At 31.8% G+C, this 16,140-nt stretch overlaps 2 protein-coding genes across 3 annotated transcripts; one reads left to right on the top strand and one right to left on the bottom strand.

Moving 5' to 3' along the window:
• The first annotated feature begins 501 nt into the window (after positions 1-501).
• LOC108732675 (tigger transposable element-derived protein 7-like) lies at positions 502-1,362 on the top strand. The gene is made up of 2 exons (XM_018463611.1): positions 502-671; positions 744-1,362. The coding sequence occupies exon 2, from the start codon at positions 765-767 to the stop codon at positions 1,242-1,244; it is 480 nt and encodes a 159-aa protein (XP_018319113.1). The 5' UTR covers positions 502-671; positions 744-764; the 3' UTR covers positions 1,245-1,362.
• A 3,258-nt stretch (positions 1,363-4,620) lies between these two features.
• Positions 4,621-16,126, bottom strand: LOC108732677 (ubiquitin thioesterase trabid). 2 transcript variants are annotated; one of them, XM_018463615.2, is made up of 10 exons: positions 15,954-16,126; positions 15,020-15,622; positions 14,221-14,395; positions 13,720-13,966; positions 12,653-12,852; positions 11,921-12,191; positions 10,267-10,511; positions 9,863-10,086; positions 9,133-9,281; positions 4,621-6,642 (listed from the first exon to the last, which is right to left on the bottom strand). In XM_018463615.2, the coding sequence occupies exons 2-10, from the start codon at positions 15,437-15,439 to the stop codon at positions 6,564-6,566; spliced, it is 2,010 nt and encodes a 669-aa protein (XP_018319117.1). In that variant the 5' UTR covers positions 15,440-15,622; positions 15,954-16,126; the 3' UTR covers positions 4,621-6,563. The 2 variants fall into 2 exon arrangements, with proteins under 2 accessions (XP_018319117.1, XP_018319118.1); XM_018463616.2 differs by lacking the exon at positions 15,954-16,126 and adding an exon at positions 15,724-15,818.
• Between the last annotated feature and the right edge of the window lie 14 nt (positions 16,127-16,140).

The following is a 16,140-nucleotide window of genomic DNA, read 5'->3' as shown; positions in this document are numbered from 1 at the left end:
TAGGGTAGGTTAGGTTAGGTTATCGGGTTTTGTTCAAGTGACCACCCTCTTTCGATCCCCCACCTCCACCCGCTTGAAAATAATTTTTTTATTGAATTTTATTTGAATTATAGTGTATGAAAATTGTCAAAATAATCAACATTCAACCCCGATAACCTCTTATGGGGGTGAGACCGCCGCAGGCGGCAATCGATACCAGGAGCGCCGACAGAAATATTCAGAAATCGTAGCAATATAAATAAGTGAGCAGCATCACACGGGATATAATTGATACATGACAGCTGTTATTAAGAAATGTGCGAACGAGAAGTCGAAACAGTACGTCAAATATTAAGTGATATAAATTAAAGGGAAATTTGCACTATGATATAGGATATTATAGTAAATATTATAAGATGTTTTGGGATAGAAGTAAAAACTTCGGAATAACTCTTTAACAATGTCTTAGTTAGTTTGCTTGTAATTTTATAAGTTAATTTACTCTGTAATGAAGTGGCCCACTCTCTCTAGCGAAACAATGCGCCATTATTCCGACGCAAAACAATGTTTATTACGTGCCTTTCTTTTGTTTTATTGTAAGTATCGTTGCGGCTCTTGTTTACCGTCCCGTTATTGTACCGGATGTTCTTTTCAAGACTGCGTCAGTTAGTGTTAACTTGACTTTCTTACAGGTACGTATGGATTGCAACAAAAGAAAATTTTTTTGTGGTTAAAACAGAAAACATTCCTTATTCGCGAAATAGAACAAGGGGAAAACAAGAGTGATGTTGGACGACGGACTACTCCTTCGACTGGAGAAGATGTTGCAAGCAGAATTCCAGGGTTCTTTCTGCAAAAAGCTGAGAAAGCCAAAATTCGAAGATTTGGATCGAACTATGGCACAATGGATTCGGACACAACATCTGCACAATGTGCCCATCACCGGTCCCATTTTAAAGTCGACAGCTAAAAAATTCGCTAAACAGCTTGGTATTACAGACTTTAAAGCTTCAGAAGGATGGCTGGGAAAGTTCAAGCATTGTCACGAGATTCACAATGGCCAAACGAGTGTAAAAGCTCCAAGTGTCAATAAAGAAATAACTCTGGAAGTAGTAAAAAAAGAAGAGGTAGAACAACACGACCACATACGGGAGGACCAACAACCTTTGGAGTCAGCAGTGCCCACCATTCAAGAAGCTTTAGACGCGGCGAAATCGCTAGAAAAATTCTTTCTACATCACGAAGATGATCCCAGCGGGCTTTAAGACGTATCAAGAGTGCTTGGTAGAGTACAAACTATATATTGGCATAACAAAAGGATGCCTAAAAGTATTGGCTAGCAAAATTTATAACTCGAATGAGGGAAAAATTTACATAGGAACTGTGCACGCAAATTGTAAAATTGTTTATTAAAATAATAAAACACGTTAAANTTGTAAGTGTTTTTAATGAAGTTTATAACTGAACGTCGTTTTAACAGGAATAATCTTCAACTGTCAATTATTAATATGTAACAATGATTTTGGAATTCTCGTTCAAAGCTCCTTACACCATTATTAAAATACAATAAAAAATAATCGTAATTAAACTAGGCAAGATGCCTACTTAGATTTAATTATGTATAAACATCTATGAAATTTATCTAAATATAAACTCTGACTAACTGAAACTGAAATTAAATTATAAAACTGTAAGTAGGTACGTTATCAGTGAAGATAGCCGTAAAATGTTTAAATAAACATGATAAAAGAATTTTAAGAGATTTAAAAAAACATTAGTACCTACATAGGTGTGTTAATATAAGAAAATAAAATACCGACATATGTAGATTTTAAATACTTATAATTTGTATATACGATCAAAAATAAGTATCAACGATTGCATTAAAAAAATGTAATTTCGATTCTTTAAACAGTTACAAGCTACAAGAGACTAGTTAGAAATATTGATTATCTAAGTACTCAAATTGGCTGTATACCGAGCGGCAATCCTATTGATAAACAACGATCACTTAATTGAATTACCAAGCAAATTAATAAACAGGAAATTTAATTTCATTACTTTCAAAAAGATGTACGAAATTAGTTACTTAATAACACAGGTAACAACGTTGAATTATCTATTACAGTAATGGAGAAGTGCAAATAAATTGGCTATTGTCCACGTTTCTTTAGTAAAAACGCCGGTAAAAAATGCGGTTAGAAAATATATTATTTTCTTATGGAATATCCACCGATTCATTAAACAATACCTGCAACTCCATTCAAGGAACCATTGCAAAATAGGAAGGTTACGATAAATCAATTTTCATGTTAAGTAACGATTATTTTACAATAATAAACTTACCCATTGTGAATGGAAGGGATTCCAAGATGCCTTTTGAATGAGTTACATAATACCACACACTTAATTTAATACATTATGCCGTTATTTATGGCGAAATGTAGCCGATTTCGCCTGAATTTGGTTAAAATTACAACACGTCAAAACAGATAAAATGGGCGAGCCCTATCGTACTTTTGAATTTCGGTGAAAGAAGGCGCTGACGCATTTTGGTAGTATACCAGTGGCGTAACTTTAAAACCACTAAATAAGGCAACTATTTACAGCAGATACAATAAAATGGAACATTACAAAATTATTTTGATTAAAATATAATTGTCAAACAAATTGCAAAAATTATTTCATAGCCTGGTGATACTAAAAAGATTAAAAAAAAACTTCATTACTATTAACCACAATAATTATTAGTGAATTTATCAAATAAAATTTTTATAATCCACTTAAAAAGTATATTATCGATGATGGGTGATGTGAAAGCACATTTTTAATGATTTAAGAGAATATGACATAGAGAACATTGATTAATGTTTTCAATGGGAAAATCATACGAACGTTCGAATTATCCCGTTGTTCAAAACATCTCAATCTTCCAAATATAGAGTAGTCTAAGCACCATAATCTAAAATTTTAAACTGTCGACGTACAAAGAAAATGTTTTTCTCCATGGATTAGTTTATGCGACTAGCATATGTAAAAGCTACATCGTGGATTCAGTTGGACTTGGACATGAAATAAGACCTAAGTCCCCTTGTCATGCAAATGAAATACTTCAGTTACCAACAGAAATTCAATTTACTACGATAAGTAGATAATTATCATATTTTTTAATTTCTAAATTACATATTTTGGTTAAGAATTAANTCAGCCCGTTGATTCAAAAAAATAAATAAATAAATTTCATAACTTTATGTAGGGGTTTTTACTTCTAAAGACTGCAACATTTTTTGGTTTCAAATTTGAACTTTACTGTTTTCATTAATTTCATTCTTCATAAAGGCTCGTGTTCATAAATTTTTAAAATGAAAAATTTGTTTGTTAGATTTGGGTGTTGAATGTATAGTACTTTTGCGTACTATATATTTTTTCAACAGTACCTATATAAAACGCGGACCTGGAATATAGTACAATACCCTATAGAAAACTCTCTACAAAGCAACTAAACACTTATAAAAGCACCAAATAGCCTCACTTGTAATATGCAAGTAAAGCAAAATTTTTACCGAATATAGACATGACGCATTCAATAGAAAATGCATAATTGTGTGAACGTATAGAATCCCGTCTATCTGAAAATATTTCTTGCTTCTCTGAAACTGTTCTAAACTAACTGAACTCTGAAAATCTTTTGAACAAAGCGTAATACGTTTCAGTAGCTTTAAATTGCTTTTATTAAACATATGCATATTCCTTTGTTATTTGTATGAAAAGATGGCTGATGGCTTTGCACGAATTTTCCCATACCACGTTGTATTTTTCGAAAGATAATGCCACTCTTTGATAATTACATATAATAAAATATCCTTACTAGTGTATAAGTGACCAAGATAGGTAGGGAGGAGGGAGGGGCGGCACAAAGTAAAGTGGCTTGTTCTTAAGAAAGGTATAAATCAGGCACTGCATTAATAAATTAATTGTAGCAGGGAAAATTGAAAAATGTATCGGTAAAGGTTTAGATGATGGCTCCCACCCCAAAGGGGGTGGGGGGATCAAAAGAGGAGGTCCCCCCACCACTGTACCATAAAAAATTCGTAGCGATCTCACCCCCATAAAAAGTTATGGGGGTTCAAAGTTAATAAATATGCCAATTTTTATACATTTCTAGGCATGTAAATATTTATATACCTACCTAGTCATTCTTAAACAATATTCAAAGGTAAAACTAATGAAAAATACATAAAAATATTGAGAAATTTATATAAAACACTATCTAAATATCCTTATCAATAGGGTAGGTTAGGTTAGGTTATCGGGTTTTGTTCAAGTGACCACCCTCTTTCGATCCCCCATCTCGACCCGTTTGAAAATAATTTTTTTATTGAATTTTATTTGAATTATAGTGTATGAAAATTGTCAAAATAATCAACTTTCAACCCCCATAACATATTATGGGGGTGAGACCGCAGCAATTTTTTTTTGGGGTTTACTAAGGTGACCACCCTCTTTCGATCCTCCCTACCCTCACCCCCATCTAACCCCCATAACTTTTTATGGGGGTGAGACCGCCACGAACTTTTTATGGTGCAGTGGTGGGGGAGACCTCATCATTCGATCCGACCCACGAAGGGGGTGGGGACCATNTTTAAAATAAAACATCCATATCGAGAAATACTGCTTGAATTTGGCATATCTTTACCACATATTATAATACTCATTAGTCTCAAAATTTCAATTACAAGTATGTTTCCTAATATTTAAATTCAGATAATATCGTAATTTTTTGTATAAAAATGTTGTAAAACATTACTAAAGCTCAACAAGAAAATGAAGAGAGAATGAAAGATAACAGTAAGATAATATACAGGGTGTCATGACCAACATAGATATACTATTGTGTACACACAAGTTCAATTTAGTGTGATGTTTTGAATTACAAAATTAAGAGAATTACGTCACCATGATTTTTTTTTTAATATTTTTAGTATTCAAATTTTTTGTGTCGTACATAGAGAGTGGATTATAAAAGCTCAAAGTTAAAATTTAAACGAATATTATTTTTCCCAATTGGAGCATTACGGTTTAATTTTTATTGCACGATAGCGTACTTTTAATTGCTTAATAAAATTAGGCCTTGTTATCATTTTTTTAAACACTTTCCCCATATTTTCGACCAAAATATAAAAAAAAGCATTAAGTAAACCGCGTTCAAATTTATTAAAATTAATTTAAAAATGATTGGTGAAAAGCTTTTGTCTAAAAAAAACCTACATTATAGTCGAAAAGCACAGGAAAAAGGTAACAAAAATATAGCAAGAAACCAACCATTATAGCAGGTTGTAGCAATCATCTTCATGCATTGAGGAAGTCAATCAGACCTTGCAAAAGGAATATACTTTTATAATAATGAGCGTAAATATGAACTCATGTGAATCTAAAGATTTGTGTTCCCAAAAACATCACCATCTATGACTCATAGGCAAATATGTAATATAAGTCACCCTGTATACAAAATATTTTACATTAACCAACGACATGCAGGAAAAGATTATACATAAAACTGTAACAAGTACTGACAGTATCATATCACTTGTGTACACCAATTCATTGTTAGAATAACCCACCCAACAAAATTATCTCTTGAGAATATCGTAAGTAATTACTTGCATAAGTGGAACTTACGAAAAAGCAAAAAGACAACGTTCAACAAGAAAAGCGACCGATATCTAAATGAAACCTAAAAAGGAGCTCCACAACAACAACCCTTTAAAAAGACGAATATTACCAGGCAATTTTGTACTCGCAATAGATCCATTCCATCGTGAAATAAAGTGCTACTATTTAATTAAAAATTGATGTTTTTCGTGCTGATCGATGAATCGTATCGACGGTAGAAATTTAATCTGCTGGACGTTTCGTCTCCAACTGTTAGACATTTCAGTGGATTGGTGACAACGTAGCATATAATTGCAGTATTATAGTCACACAATCCACTGAAGATGGCTATCACAGACGCAGACAAAACGTCTGGCAGAATTGATTTGTACTTTTGATAATGATGTATTTGACCAGAAAACATCAATTCTTTATTAATTGGCCGTGGAAGCCTAAGCTCTACGCTACTATTTAATATGTCTGCCTGTCGATCTATAATCAGTATGAACGAACAACCAACCAACAAAAAAGAAAAACAAAATACAGCATGTGCACGTGTACAGGTGCCACCGGTAAGGACAACCACGGATTTCTATTACACCAAAAAGTAAAACAAGAACAAAAAAATATCATCTGCACATTGACTAATATCTATTACATTATAGTATTTTACTATGATTGATTGAAATGTGAGAAATAACAAACTGGAGATTTCTTTTCAATTTTAAAATAATGTTTTAGAATTTGTCAGGGCCAATTTACCGGTTTGCAATTCTATCGTTATAATAGTTATTATTATTTATTAGGATTTGTTACGGTATTCAAAAAAAGTTGTGTTTAGTATTTATAAAGGAGGTTCTTTCTCTCTAAGTGTTTTTGTTAATGTATAATTAATTTCAATTCACTTTCGTAGAGCACGACTTTCACCTTTGCTATTCGTCGTCAGTGTCCCCATCACTTGAAAAATCTTGGATGGGAATACGTCTGGAGAATGGGGCTAAAGTCATTTGCCTATAAAAACAATTATATCAATAATGAAATATCGTAAAGTGCTGCCCACTTAAGCATAATGGAAATTAAAAATTTGCCAATATATACCAATTAATTTCAATTAAAGAGAAAGTTTTATTTATTTTACAGATCGTCCAATTTTTTTTCGTATTTACTTATTGTTTCACGTGAACAACATTTTTCCTACTAAATGTAATTTTGAATGTACAAAATCAAAAAAAATGTAACAGAAATATGTAATCAATACGATTAAAGTGGGAAGTTGATAAATTAATTGGATATGCTTTTTTAATTAATTACCGTGTAAAATTAGCACGAAAAATTAGGTACTGTTGTAATTAGTTAGTTTACAAGTTAGTTGGTTATTTATCGGACTGTTACATAACTTAAGCAAGCTTCAACTTTGGTTATAACAATAAAATATTATGACAAACCCTTACGTTAATACAAAAATATCATGGATGTAATTCTGTTCGCATGTAGTGCATAATGTATGAATCTGGGATGCGACTCCTTTTTTTTATGCCATGAGCACCAATTGTAAATTATTAAAAAAACACCAGAAAAGCAATTGTAAATGTTAGTAACATTTTTCAATTTTAAGATCAGTAGCATGCTTATGTAGACAAATCCTTTTTTTGTTTAAATCTTTTGTTAATTAATGAAGATGTGTTGTTAAAAAAAATCCTACTGGTAAAACTTGTTTCATGTTAACGTTTATTAACAGTTTAATTCATCAATAACAATAACATTAGACAGCCAAAGTAATAAATGGCTTTTCCATTATCACTAGTCAAAGTTTTAAAATATTGTAAATTAGTTCTGAAACTTTTATTGGAATGACTGAAGGATTAGAATAATTTAGTANTACATTGGAAATTTTATTAAATTATTATGTCTAATGATTCCAAAACGATTTTATTATGAATATTACCTATGATACTACGTTACTAGAAGTGAGAAACAAGAATCTTTTTAATGTTTTCGTTATTCGTGGGACACCCGGTAGGAACGAAGTTTCTTACGTTATTCGACAAATATTAAGTATAAATTTTAGTCTGAGCATTTAGAAAAAAAAAAAAAATCGACATACATCTAACACATGCATTTCCTAAGCGCTATGTAATTGTAGGAGTACTGGTTGCTACTAATAGATCAGCTTTCGAAGCTTTTAAAAAGGAATCCTGTAGGATATATCTATTTACCAGACGGCAGATTAATTAAATCTGCTTCCTCTGCGAGCAGTAAGTACAAGGGAGAGAGATGTCCACTAATACATTCGATTTTTGGCTAGCTTGCTAAATCTAGAAAAATATTCCTAGACCTAGCGATTTAGAGTCCGCTTAGTACAGTGATTTAGAGCCTGGGGGTAATTACCCCCGCGGGGGTAAATCAATTATTCTGTGGGGGTAACAAAGAACCTAATAATTGAGATCTAATCTGATAAAATACGTAGCTAGATGGTAAAAATATAAAATTACAGATGTGTCGATGTTTATACAACTGTATGCACAATTGGTAAATATTGAACCAAACAAGATCACATTTGAAAATTCTGTGGTTAGGCATTTATCTGCAACAATAAACTCACTGAAGCAATATTTTCCGGATACGGATAATTGTTAGTCCAGTTCTTGGATATTAAGACCATTTACTACGGATGATATTATAGATGAATACCTGGCGGCCAAAGTGGGATATCTTGGACTATGCCAGAATACTTCTTGCAGAGTAGAATTTCAAAATTATGATCTTTTGGCACATTTTGGCGAAAAGCTGCTGACGGATATCCTGCTCTAGCTAACAGAGCTTCAAAAATGCCAATACCCTTTGCCACCACCTATAGATGTGAGAGTGGATTTTCAACTGTGGTTACACTGAAGACAAAGACCAGAATCCTTCTAAATGTGGAACATGACTTGGGATATGCTTTAAGCGAAATTACAGCTAACATAAAAAAACTAAATGCAAAATAATGTCAACCATTNTTTTAATTTATGTTCCATTATGAATAAAGCTGAATCTTGTTTTGAAAAATTTTAGGAAAATCCACTGTCAGTCTATAAAGTAAGAAAGTATGAACAGGTAACTTCTAATAATTTGGGGAAATTAAAGGTTAACGAAACTATACAGTTATTAAAATTTTTGGCAATCATTAATTACATTATGTGTATTACAAGCGATATTATACAAATTTTACATTGTTACCCTTTCAAAATGTAACTGAAACAGAGATGTACTTAAATGCATTGTCACATTTGGTCCCACAATTTTCATCGCAATTTCTTTATATTAATATTAATATATTCCAGTGATGAATTTTCTAAGTGAAACATATTATATGTATAAATTAAGAAAAGTGACACCTGGCTGATTTCTAATAGAGCAATAGATTAGAAACTTTTGCGATAATTAATTTTCATTCTGTTTTTCCAAATGCACCTATTAAGGATACTTACTTGTAATTAAAGAAAAAAAAAAGAAACTTACGCAAGCCTTCTATAATGATTCAGCCATTCTTCCACCATCTGTCCTACGAGCAAAGGTCGCTTGTGCAAGAATTGCTGTGCTACTAACACTCCTCCTTCTGTTTCACATACATCCAGCCATTGTCTGAGAATATTTTCTTCTCTACCCAACTAAAAATAAATAAAAAAATAAAATACATATTTGCATAAAATTAAAGGCAAAAACAATTTTTGCAATACAAACGAGAATGTGTGGAACTCAGTAGATACAACAGAAGCGAAACTTGTAGTATCGAGATTGGATATTTTCGTAAGCCCGAGCTTATCCAATTTACGTCAATTTCTTTCTATTACTATTTTTATCGTTCTTTCTAAGTAGGAATAAATTACCGTTGGGTTCATACTGTCACTGTATAATTTACACTGTTTGAGAGGGGGTAAATAATTCATAGTGCGAATTGACCTGTAGGCGTGGTTTAAAAAGCAAATACCAGAAAAATTTTCTATTCCATTAGAACAATTCCGACATTTTGGTCGATAATTAAAAATAACATTAAAATCTTTACTAGCGGCTTTACTTTAACAACCTATTACTCCACAACAAATACTTTAACGTGCTGGAAATATTGCAGCCGCCATTTTTTCTATTATTTCTCAATAATTACATTATTAAAATTAAATATCAATGCAAACACTATAATATAACTTTCCAACAGGGGCTGGAAAGGAACTTTCACTTAACTATCACTCACCTCTGACTCAGTCAAAAAATGAATTGGTAACAACTTCCTGTCTCTATCCATTAACGGCAAAAAAATACTTTGTAGTTCGTCTTGATGGTTTGACTGTGGACGATCTAAACGACTGCTGTATGGCTCCAATGGTACGAGTGCGGAAAAATGTCCCCTAGTATATCCCAACGCTATGGGAGTTTTAACGCAGAAACTCTGCTCCCAAAGTAACGGCAAATAAACCCCTGAAAACAATAACAAAATTGAGCAAATAATTCGATAATTTGAACTAGAAATGCATAATTTTATAATTTAAATATGAATATTCCATAATTTAAAAATATTTTACACAAATAAAAATTAATTATAAAAAATATTTTAGGTAGAATATTTAAAAAGGCGAAGGAAATGAAAACAAAAGTCACCTTCGAATCTTGCGTAACCTAACGCTTCGCCCCTAAAACTTTTGACGTATTTAACCCCATAAACAACGATAGGTCTTCTGAGGATGTGAGCAAGTGCGAAAATGTGTAGTTGTTCTAAACTGTTGCCGGGCTGGCTAGCTAAAGATATCAAACTCGTCCAATCTTCTTCCCATTGCGTTTCGTCGAGAGAGAAGTGTAGTAACGACGCCTGATTCGATTCGTATTCTTTCCAACGAGGATAGAAGCTGTTCATTAAAAAGAAAAAAACATGCATAGTGTGTTTCCCAATTAACTGAGCAAAATTAATAATTAGATATATACTTCATATAAACCAAACATTTTTTTCTATAAACCAACCAAATAAAATCTTTCCAGGAATAACATGCATATGTAAATTTTTTATTCGTTATGTTTTTAACCTATAAAAAAGTTGAAAAATAAAAACTGATATACATATAAGTTTTCTATCTATAAAAAAGAACATTATTATTAATTATTGGTCTAACATATAATTTCAAAAATTTGCAATTATTCAATTATTTATTAGACAATTATTATTAAATTGTTCTTAAAATCGGACCACTAACAATTACGATATAAAAACATAATAAAAACCGTAAATAAACTAAAAGAGACTCACCCTAATTACCATTAAAACTTTTCACTGCAGACACATTTCTCGCCTACTTCTAATGTTGGCTCGACCAGTCTCTTTTAGTTTATTTACTCCATTACCACAGTCTCCATTAATAAAAACCGATTTCAAAATCATTCTAAAATCATTCTTTGGTTTTTTTATTTCTTTACTACAGTCTCCAATATCTACATTTAATTTTTTATAAAAATCGATTTCAAAGTCACTTTAAAGTCATTTTATATAACTCTGACTGTTTATCTGAAGCTTAGAACGAGTAAATATTGAAGTATGGAAAAAAAATTTAATCCAAAAAAATCAGTCAGTCTGTAGAGAGAATAAGCAAAATAAAATGTATGCCCATTTGACGGATCCCAATATTGCCAGTTTTGATATCCTTTACTGTAGATAATATTGTGGTGTCTACACAATTTTTTACAATCAATCTATTTCTGCTACAAAATTTTCTTTACATGTTAATCAACAAATGGTATCAGGAATAACTGGTGCGTGAAGGAAAAAGAAATGCTACTTAACAAATCAGTCAACTGTAATAAATCGTTAAATAAAAATGATTGAGAGGAGAAATGTAGATGCATTTATATTCTCTTTGTGAGTTCTTTTTTATCAAGTGACAGCTTTCAAGAAGGAAGTGCCGTTAGAAACGTGAATTTTATTCGCGTTATTAAATGTGTAGATAGTCAACCCACTTCAGATGAAAGTGAAGCTGAACTAAACGGGAATTTTCACATTGCAACAACACACGTAACAGCAAGTGCTTACAAAACATGCAAAAAGTGGCTATGCATGTATCTGATACATTCCAAGCGTGATACACGCTAAAATAACGTAAAAACCGGTTAGGGACGTCAACAATACGTAATAATGTATATCATATTATTATTTGCACTTGAAAAGACTATAAGGCGCACTNACTCCTTCTTTTGAATTATAAAAGTACTTAATAATAAAATTAATTATTTTTTTACGTTTACTTAAACTCAATGTTTTGCTACTTACAGATGACCTGCTTGACCTAACGTTTCAGCCAGCGCCCTCCTCAACGTATTATCACGATCGAAAACGCCCCATGTGGCCTGCATCACAGAATCAAGAAGACAGTCTCCCGCGGACCGATTCCATAAAGCGTACAATCGCGATCCCAGTCTAACAGTAATCTCCAAAGACCAATTAATGACAGCCGGTTCACTCTCGAGTTGCTCTTGCGCATCTTTGTCCAAGAGCTCGGTAAACAGCTGTTCTTGAACAGCTGCCGGTAACTCGTCCACTTCTACAAAATATGAACACTGTTATAGATATTTGTAAATGGCATGATTGTATCCTAACAAATTGTTATGAACAAATACCGAATACCACAGTCGATACCGGCGACGCCTTTTGTAAGAGAACTAAATTATGCAGCGAACAGTCTGCACGACAAAAGCAACTTAAAAATTTTTGCAATAATCTGGAACATTACAATATAGTCTAAGTAAAGGGACCAGCATCCGCCAGGATATACTCGATAATTGATAAAAAACAGTGTGTGAACGAAATAAATGCATACTGATATGAATCCATAGTGATATAAACAACCGACTGTTAGATAAAGTGCTTGTGTGTTAAACAAATTATTCATATATTCACTAGGCTTATTTTAATTAGGAAATTCGCTGCAATATTGCACGTTAGAATTTTAAAATTAATTTTCTCAATCAAGGCTACCCTAGATTTTAGATTTATTATACTTACCAGCAGGTAAAGCAAACGTGGGAAGTTCGGTAACGAAATTGCATGGAAAACTGCCTTTTCTCTGTCTTATGGTGCTAGCAAAGTGACGTCTTATGTCAGCCGCTAAATCGGGTGCGACATAACTAGGCACCCGTTTAACTCCTGAACCCGAGCCTTCTATTTGAGACAAAAGAATTGCCAATAAGTCTTCCCTTTGAAATCTAAAAAGAATCTTTTGTTATCTTCTCTAAAAAAAGTGTTTAAACTTAAAATACAAAAAAAACTAGTAAAACATATTTCGATAATTCTATTACTTTTCCTAAAACTTTGATAAACCTAAATATATGATAACTTTCTATGTGGCAATCATACTCTCGTCTTTGGTTTTATAAGATTAGTGACTTAGTTCTTGAATCCTTAAACTGATTATTTTCCAAAAAGAAAAGTAAAGTAGGAATGCTATAGGTTGTAGTTTGTGCATGTAGTTAATGTATAAATTATAATGTTACTGGATCAAACAATAAATATGCAGATGTATAAGTTAACGTTCGAATCAAGTTTAAAAAATAAATATTGAAGCTAACTCATTAAAATACTTCAATAACTAACATCTGATTGCAATAATAATCACCAGTATTATTCGTTTTCGTTAAAATGACTTTATACGTATTAACTAATTAAAATTATATTAAAAAATGAGTCGACGAAACATTATCTAATTTAGTGATTTCATTTCAACTGATTTTACCTTTTTTGTATCTATTTCCCTACTTCTTTTCAGTTATAAATCTACTTATTAATAGTTAATTGTATAAAAAAACTTTTGCGCGTTTTATTCCTACCAACTAGTAATAGTAGTGACCTACATTCTAAGTCCTTTTTTAGGAACAGTGAGAATGAGTGGGTAATGGCTGAAGAATAATCGACAGGATTGACGAAATAACTGTCCTAAAATTTGCCTATATGATCCAAGGAAATCGCAGAAAAACTCGGACCAGGACAGGCGGACTTGGAATTAAACCGGTGACTTAATATGTTAAGCTATGATCTGAATATGAACAATATACATAAATGTATTCATTTGTTACCTAATTGCTAAATGAACTAAAGTGTGTCCAACATCGTAGGCGGACGCTCTGTTTAATATCGCGACTTCGGAAGAAGTAAGGGTGCGTGTAGGATCTCCGCCGGAGGACAAGTACGCTTCTACAGGACTAGGGTCACCTTCAATAATGCCCTTGCATGCATTCAGCCATTTCCAATCAGTCTGCCGCCGCAAATGTCTCATCTTGCGGTCGTTTTCGAAATTATTCGGATTTTGCGAAAGTGATGAATCTGGAATAAAAATCTAAATAAAAAATACACAATGGAATTCCCTCTAAAATTTTTTTTATCTTTAATATATTCCCCATTATAAACTATTGAAAAAGTTACAGTAGCATTTTGTGTAAAATTTCTAGATAGAATGAGACTGAAATTAATCTGATTTTCTATTCACAAAAGATAAAAACAACAATGCACATGTACTGCATAGATTTTTGAGTTTTAAATTAAATAAGAAACATTGAAAAAGGCTAAACCAATCTTACCTATAATATTCGTACTGCTATATTTTCTTTCATCTTGATTAATTATATTAGTATCTACTTCATTTTCCGGTGACGGATTACAAAGACTAGATGACTGAGACCTTTGTGAATTACTGGGGGCATAAAAACACATAGCGCACTTCAAAGACTTAGGCCAATTTTCGTAAGTACATATCTAAAAATATTTCATCATTTTAATTTATACAATACTGATAAATTATTGCCATTTTCATATTTTAAGTTTTATGACAAAATAAATTTAAAAACACCACAAACAATAAATTGCTCTAAATAAAACACTAAATCCCAAAAATCTATAAAAATGTTGAGCAATCTTAAACCGCATTTCAACACCTGACGTATCATCTTTGACAAAAATTGGTACATATTTATTAGGAGGTGACAAGCACACAATGCATTTAAGATATAAGAACAATTACAATTAAAATACTGATGAAACAATTACAATATTGTTGGTGTAATGCATTAACAAATAGTCAAAGTACATGCCTAAATATTTTTTTAATTTCTTATAATACTGTCTAACATAAAAGTATCTAGTAACTTGAACAGTTGAAAACAATTCAATAAAAAAAAGACTTTTTTATTTTTAAATTTGCTTTAAATTCTATCAGTTACTGGCAGTGGTATGTTTATGAAGTCATATTTTAAATATAACTAAGTTGTTGACTACAATTACTTCTTTTTAAGAAACAAACAATTAGATAATAACCTTAGTGGCAATACATTTTTTTGTGTACACAAATACACTATTCTACTAATTACAAACTGTACTTACAGGGCAACTCCATTTTTGTTGAGATGAAGATTTACTATTCTCTGTACTAGTAATAATAGGAGGACTATTAATACGAGATTGAGACAAACTCTGTGCACCATCGACATTTTGTATAATGTTAGACTGATCTGATGAGGGAGCAGGCATTCTGCATTGTATGCAAACATTATCTTTAGAATGGTTTAAAAATGTGCAGGTTTCACAAGACCAGTTATCTCTTGATTTATTTTCACATGGACCAGCTGCTAAACTGGACAAATTACTACTGGGTACAGATTTCTCATCATTATCATGCAAACGATAAATATCTTCACTGATGAAAGGCTTTGGACCACGGCACATGGTGCACTTAATTGAAGAAGGGAAGTTTTCATATGTACAATATTCACAAACCCATTTTTGTTCTGATGTATTACTCATTTTAATAGGTATTGGTAGACAAATCAATCAGTAGTGAAGGTCCTGAGATTATCAGCAACATACATACATGTATGATGGGAAATGAGTTTGTTGTCAAGATTTAAGCATGATTAGTATTTTTCGAAAATGATGATTCTTTTTATTGGAAAATTTATGGGCTCCTATACAAGTGCAGATTCATATCTAAAACAAAAAGGTTATTTATAGCAAAATAATGGCTGATTGCGATCTTAAGGTTACGAATAATTATAGCGCCAAAAATGTTAATTCTGGCATCATTCTACCTCTTGGCAATGCAAACACTTTGAGCAATGCCAATGTCAAAATGGACCATAAACACAAATATAAACAAACTAAAAATTTCTTTTATTTAATACGGAGAAAACCTAACCTACTTTTTATTTCGTTTATTATTTGTTTTATTTATTAGTGTGTGAACCAGAAAGTACTATGGTGTTATCATAGAGACACTTTTCAAGATAGAAATCTAAATAATTGTTCTAAAATATCTTACCTTTTACTGATTTTAATTAGGGTAATAATTCAATACCGTTATAAAGGCACGGCGAATAATGTCAATTGTAGAAATTATTAACACGTACGATTTAGATACCATTGGTAATTGGTAAAAACGATTGTTACTTTTATTAACGCTGCTAACTTTGTGAAAAAAACACACACAACGTCAAAATCAAAATTTT

Source organism: Agrilus planipennis, unplaced genomic scaffold (genome assembly GCF_000699045.2).
Source record: "Agrilus planipennis isolate EAB-ADULT unplaced genomic scaffold, Apla_2.0 scaffold56, whole genome shotgun sequence".
In the NCBI taxonomy this organism is placed as follows: Eukaryota; Metazoa; Arthropoda; class Insecta; order Coleoptera; family Buprestidae; genus Agrilus; species Agrilus planipennis.
This window is presented reverse-complemented; position numbering and strand designations above follow the sequence as displayed.

Bases quoted from the DNA above. Each gene is read 5' to 3' on its own strand.
- LOC108732677 (XM_018463615.2), bottom strand. From the start codon at position 15,439: ATGAGTAATACATCAGAACAAAAATGGGTTTGTGAATATTGTACATAT. The intron at 12,853-13,719 runs GTAACAAATGAA...GATTCTTTTTAG, and splicing joins TTAGTTCATTTAGCAATTAG to ATTTCAAAGGGAAGACTTAT. The intron at 12,192-12,652 runs GTAAGTATAATA...CATATTTTGTAG, and splicing joins CACGTTTGCTTTACCTGCTG to AAGTGGACGAGTTACCGGCA.
- LOC108732675 (XM_018463611.1), top strand. From the start codon at position 765: ATGTTGGACGACGGACTACTCCTTCGACTGGAGAAGATGTTGCAAGCA.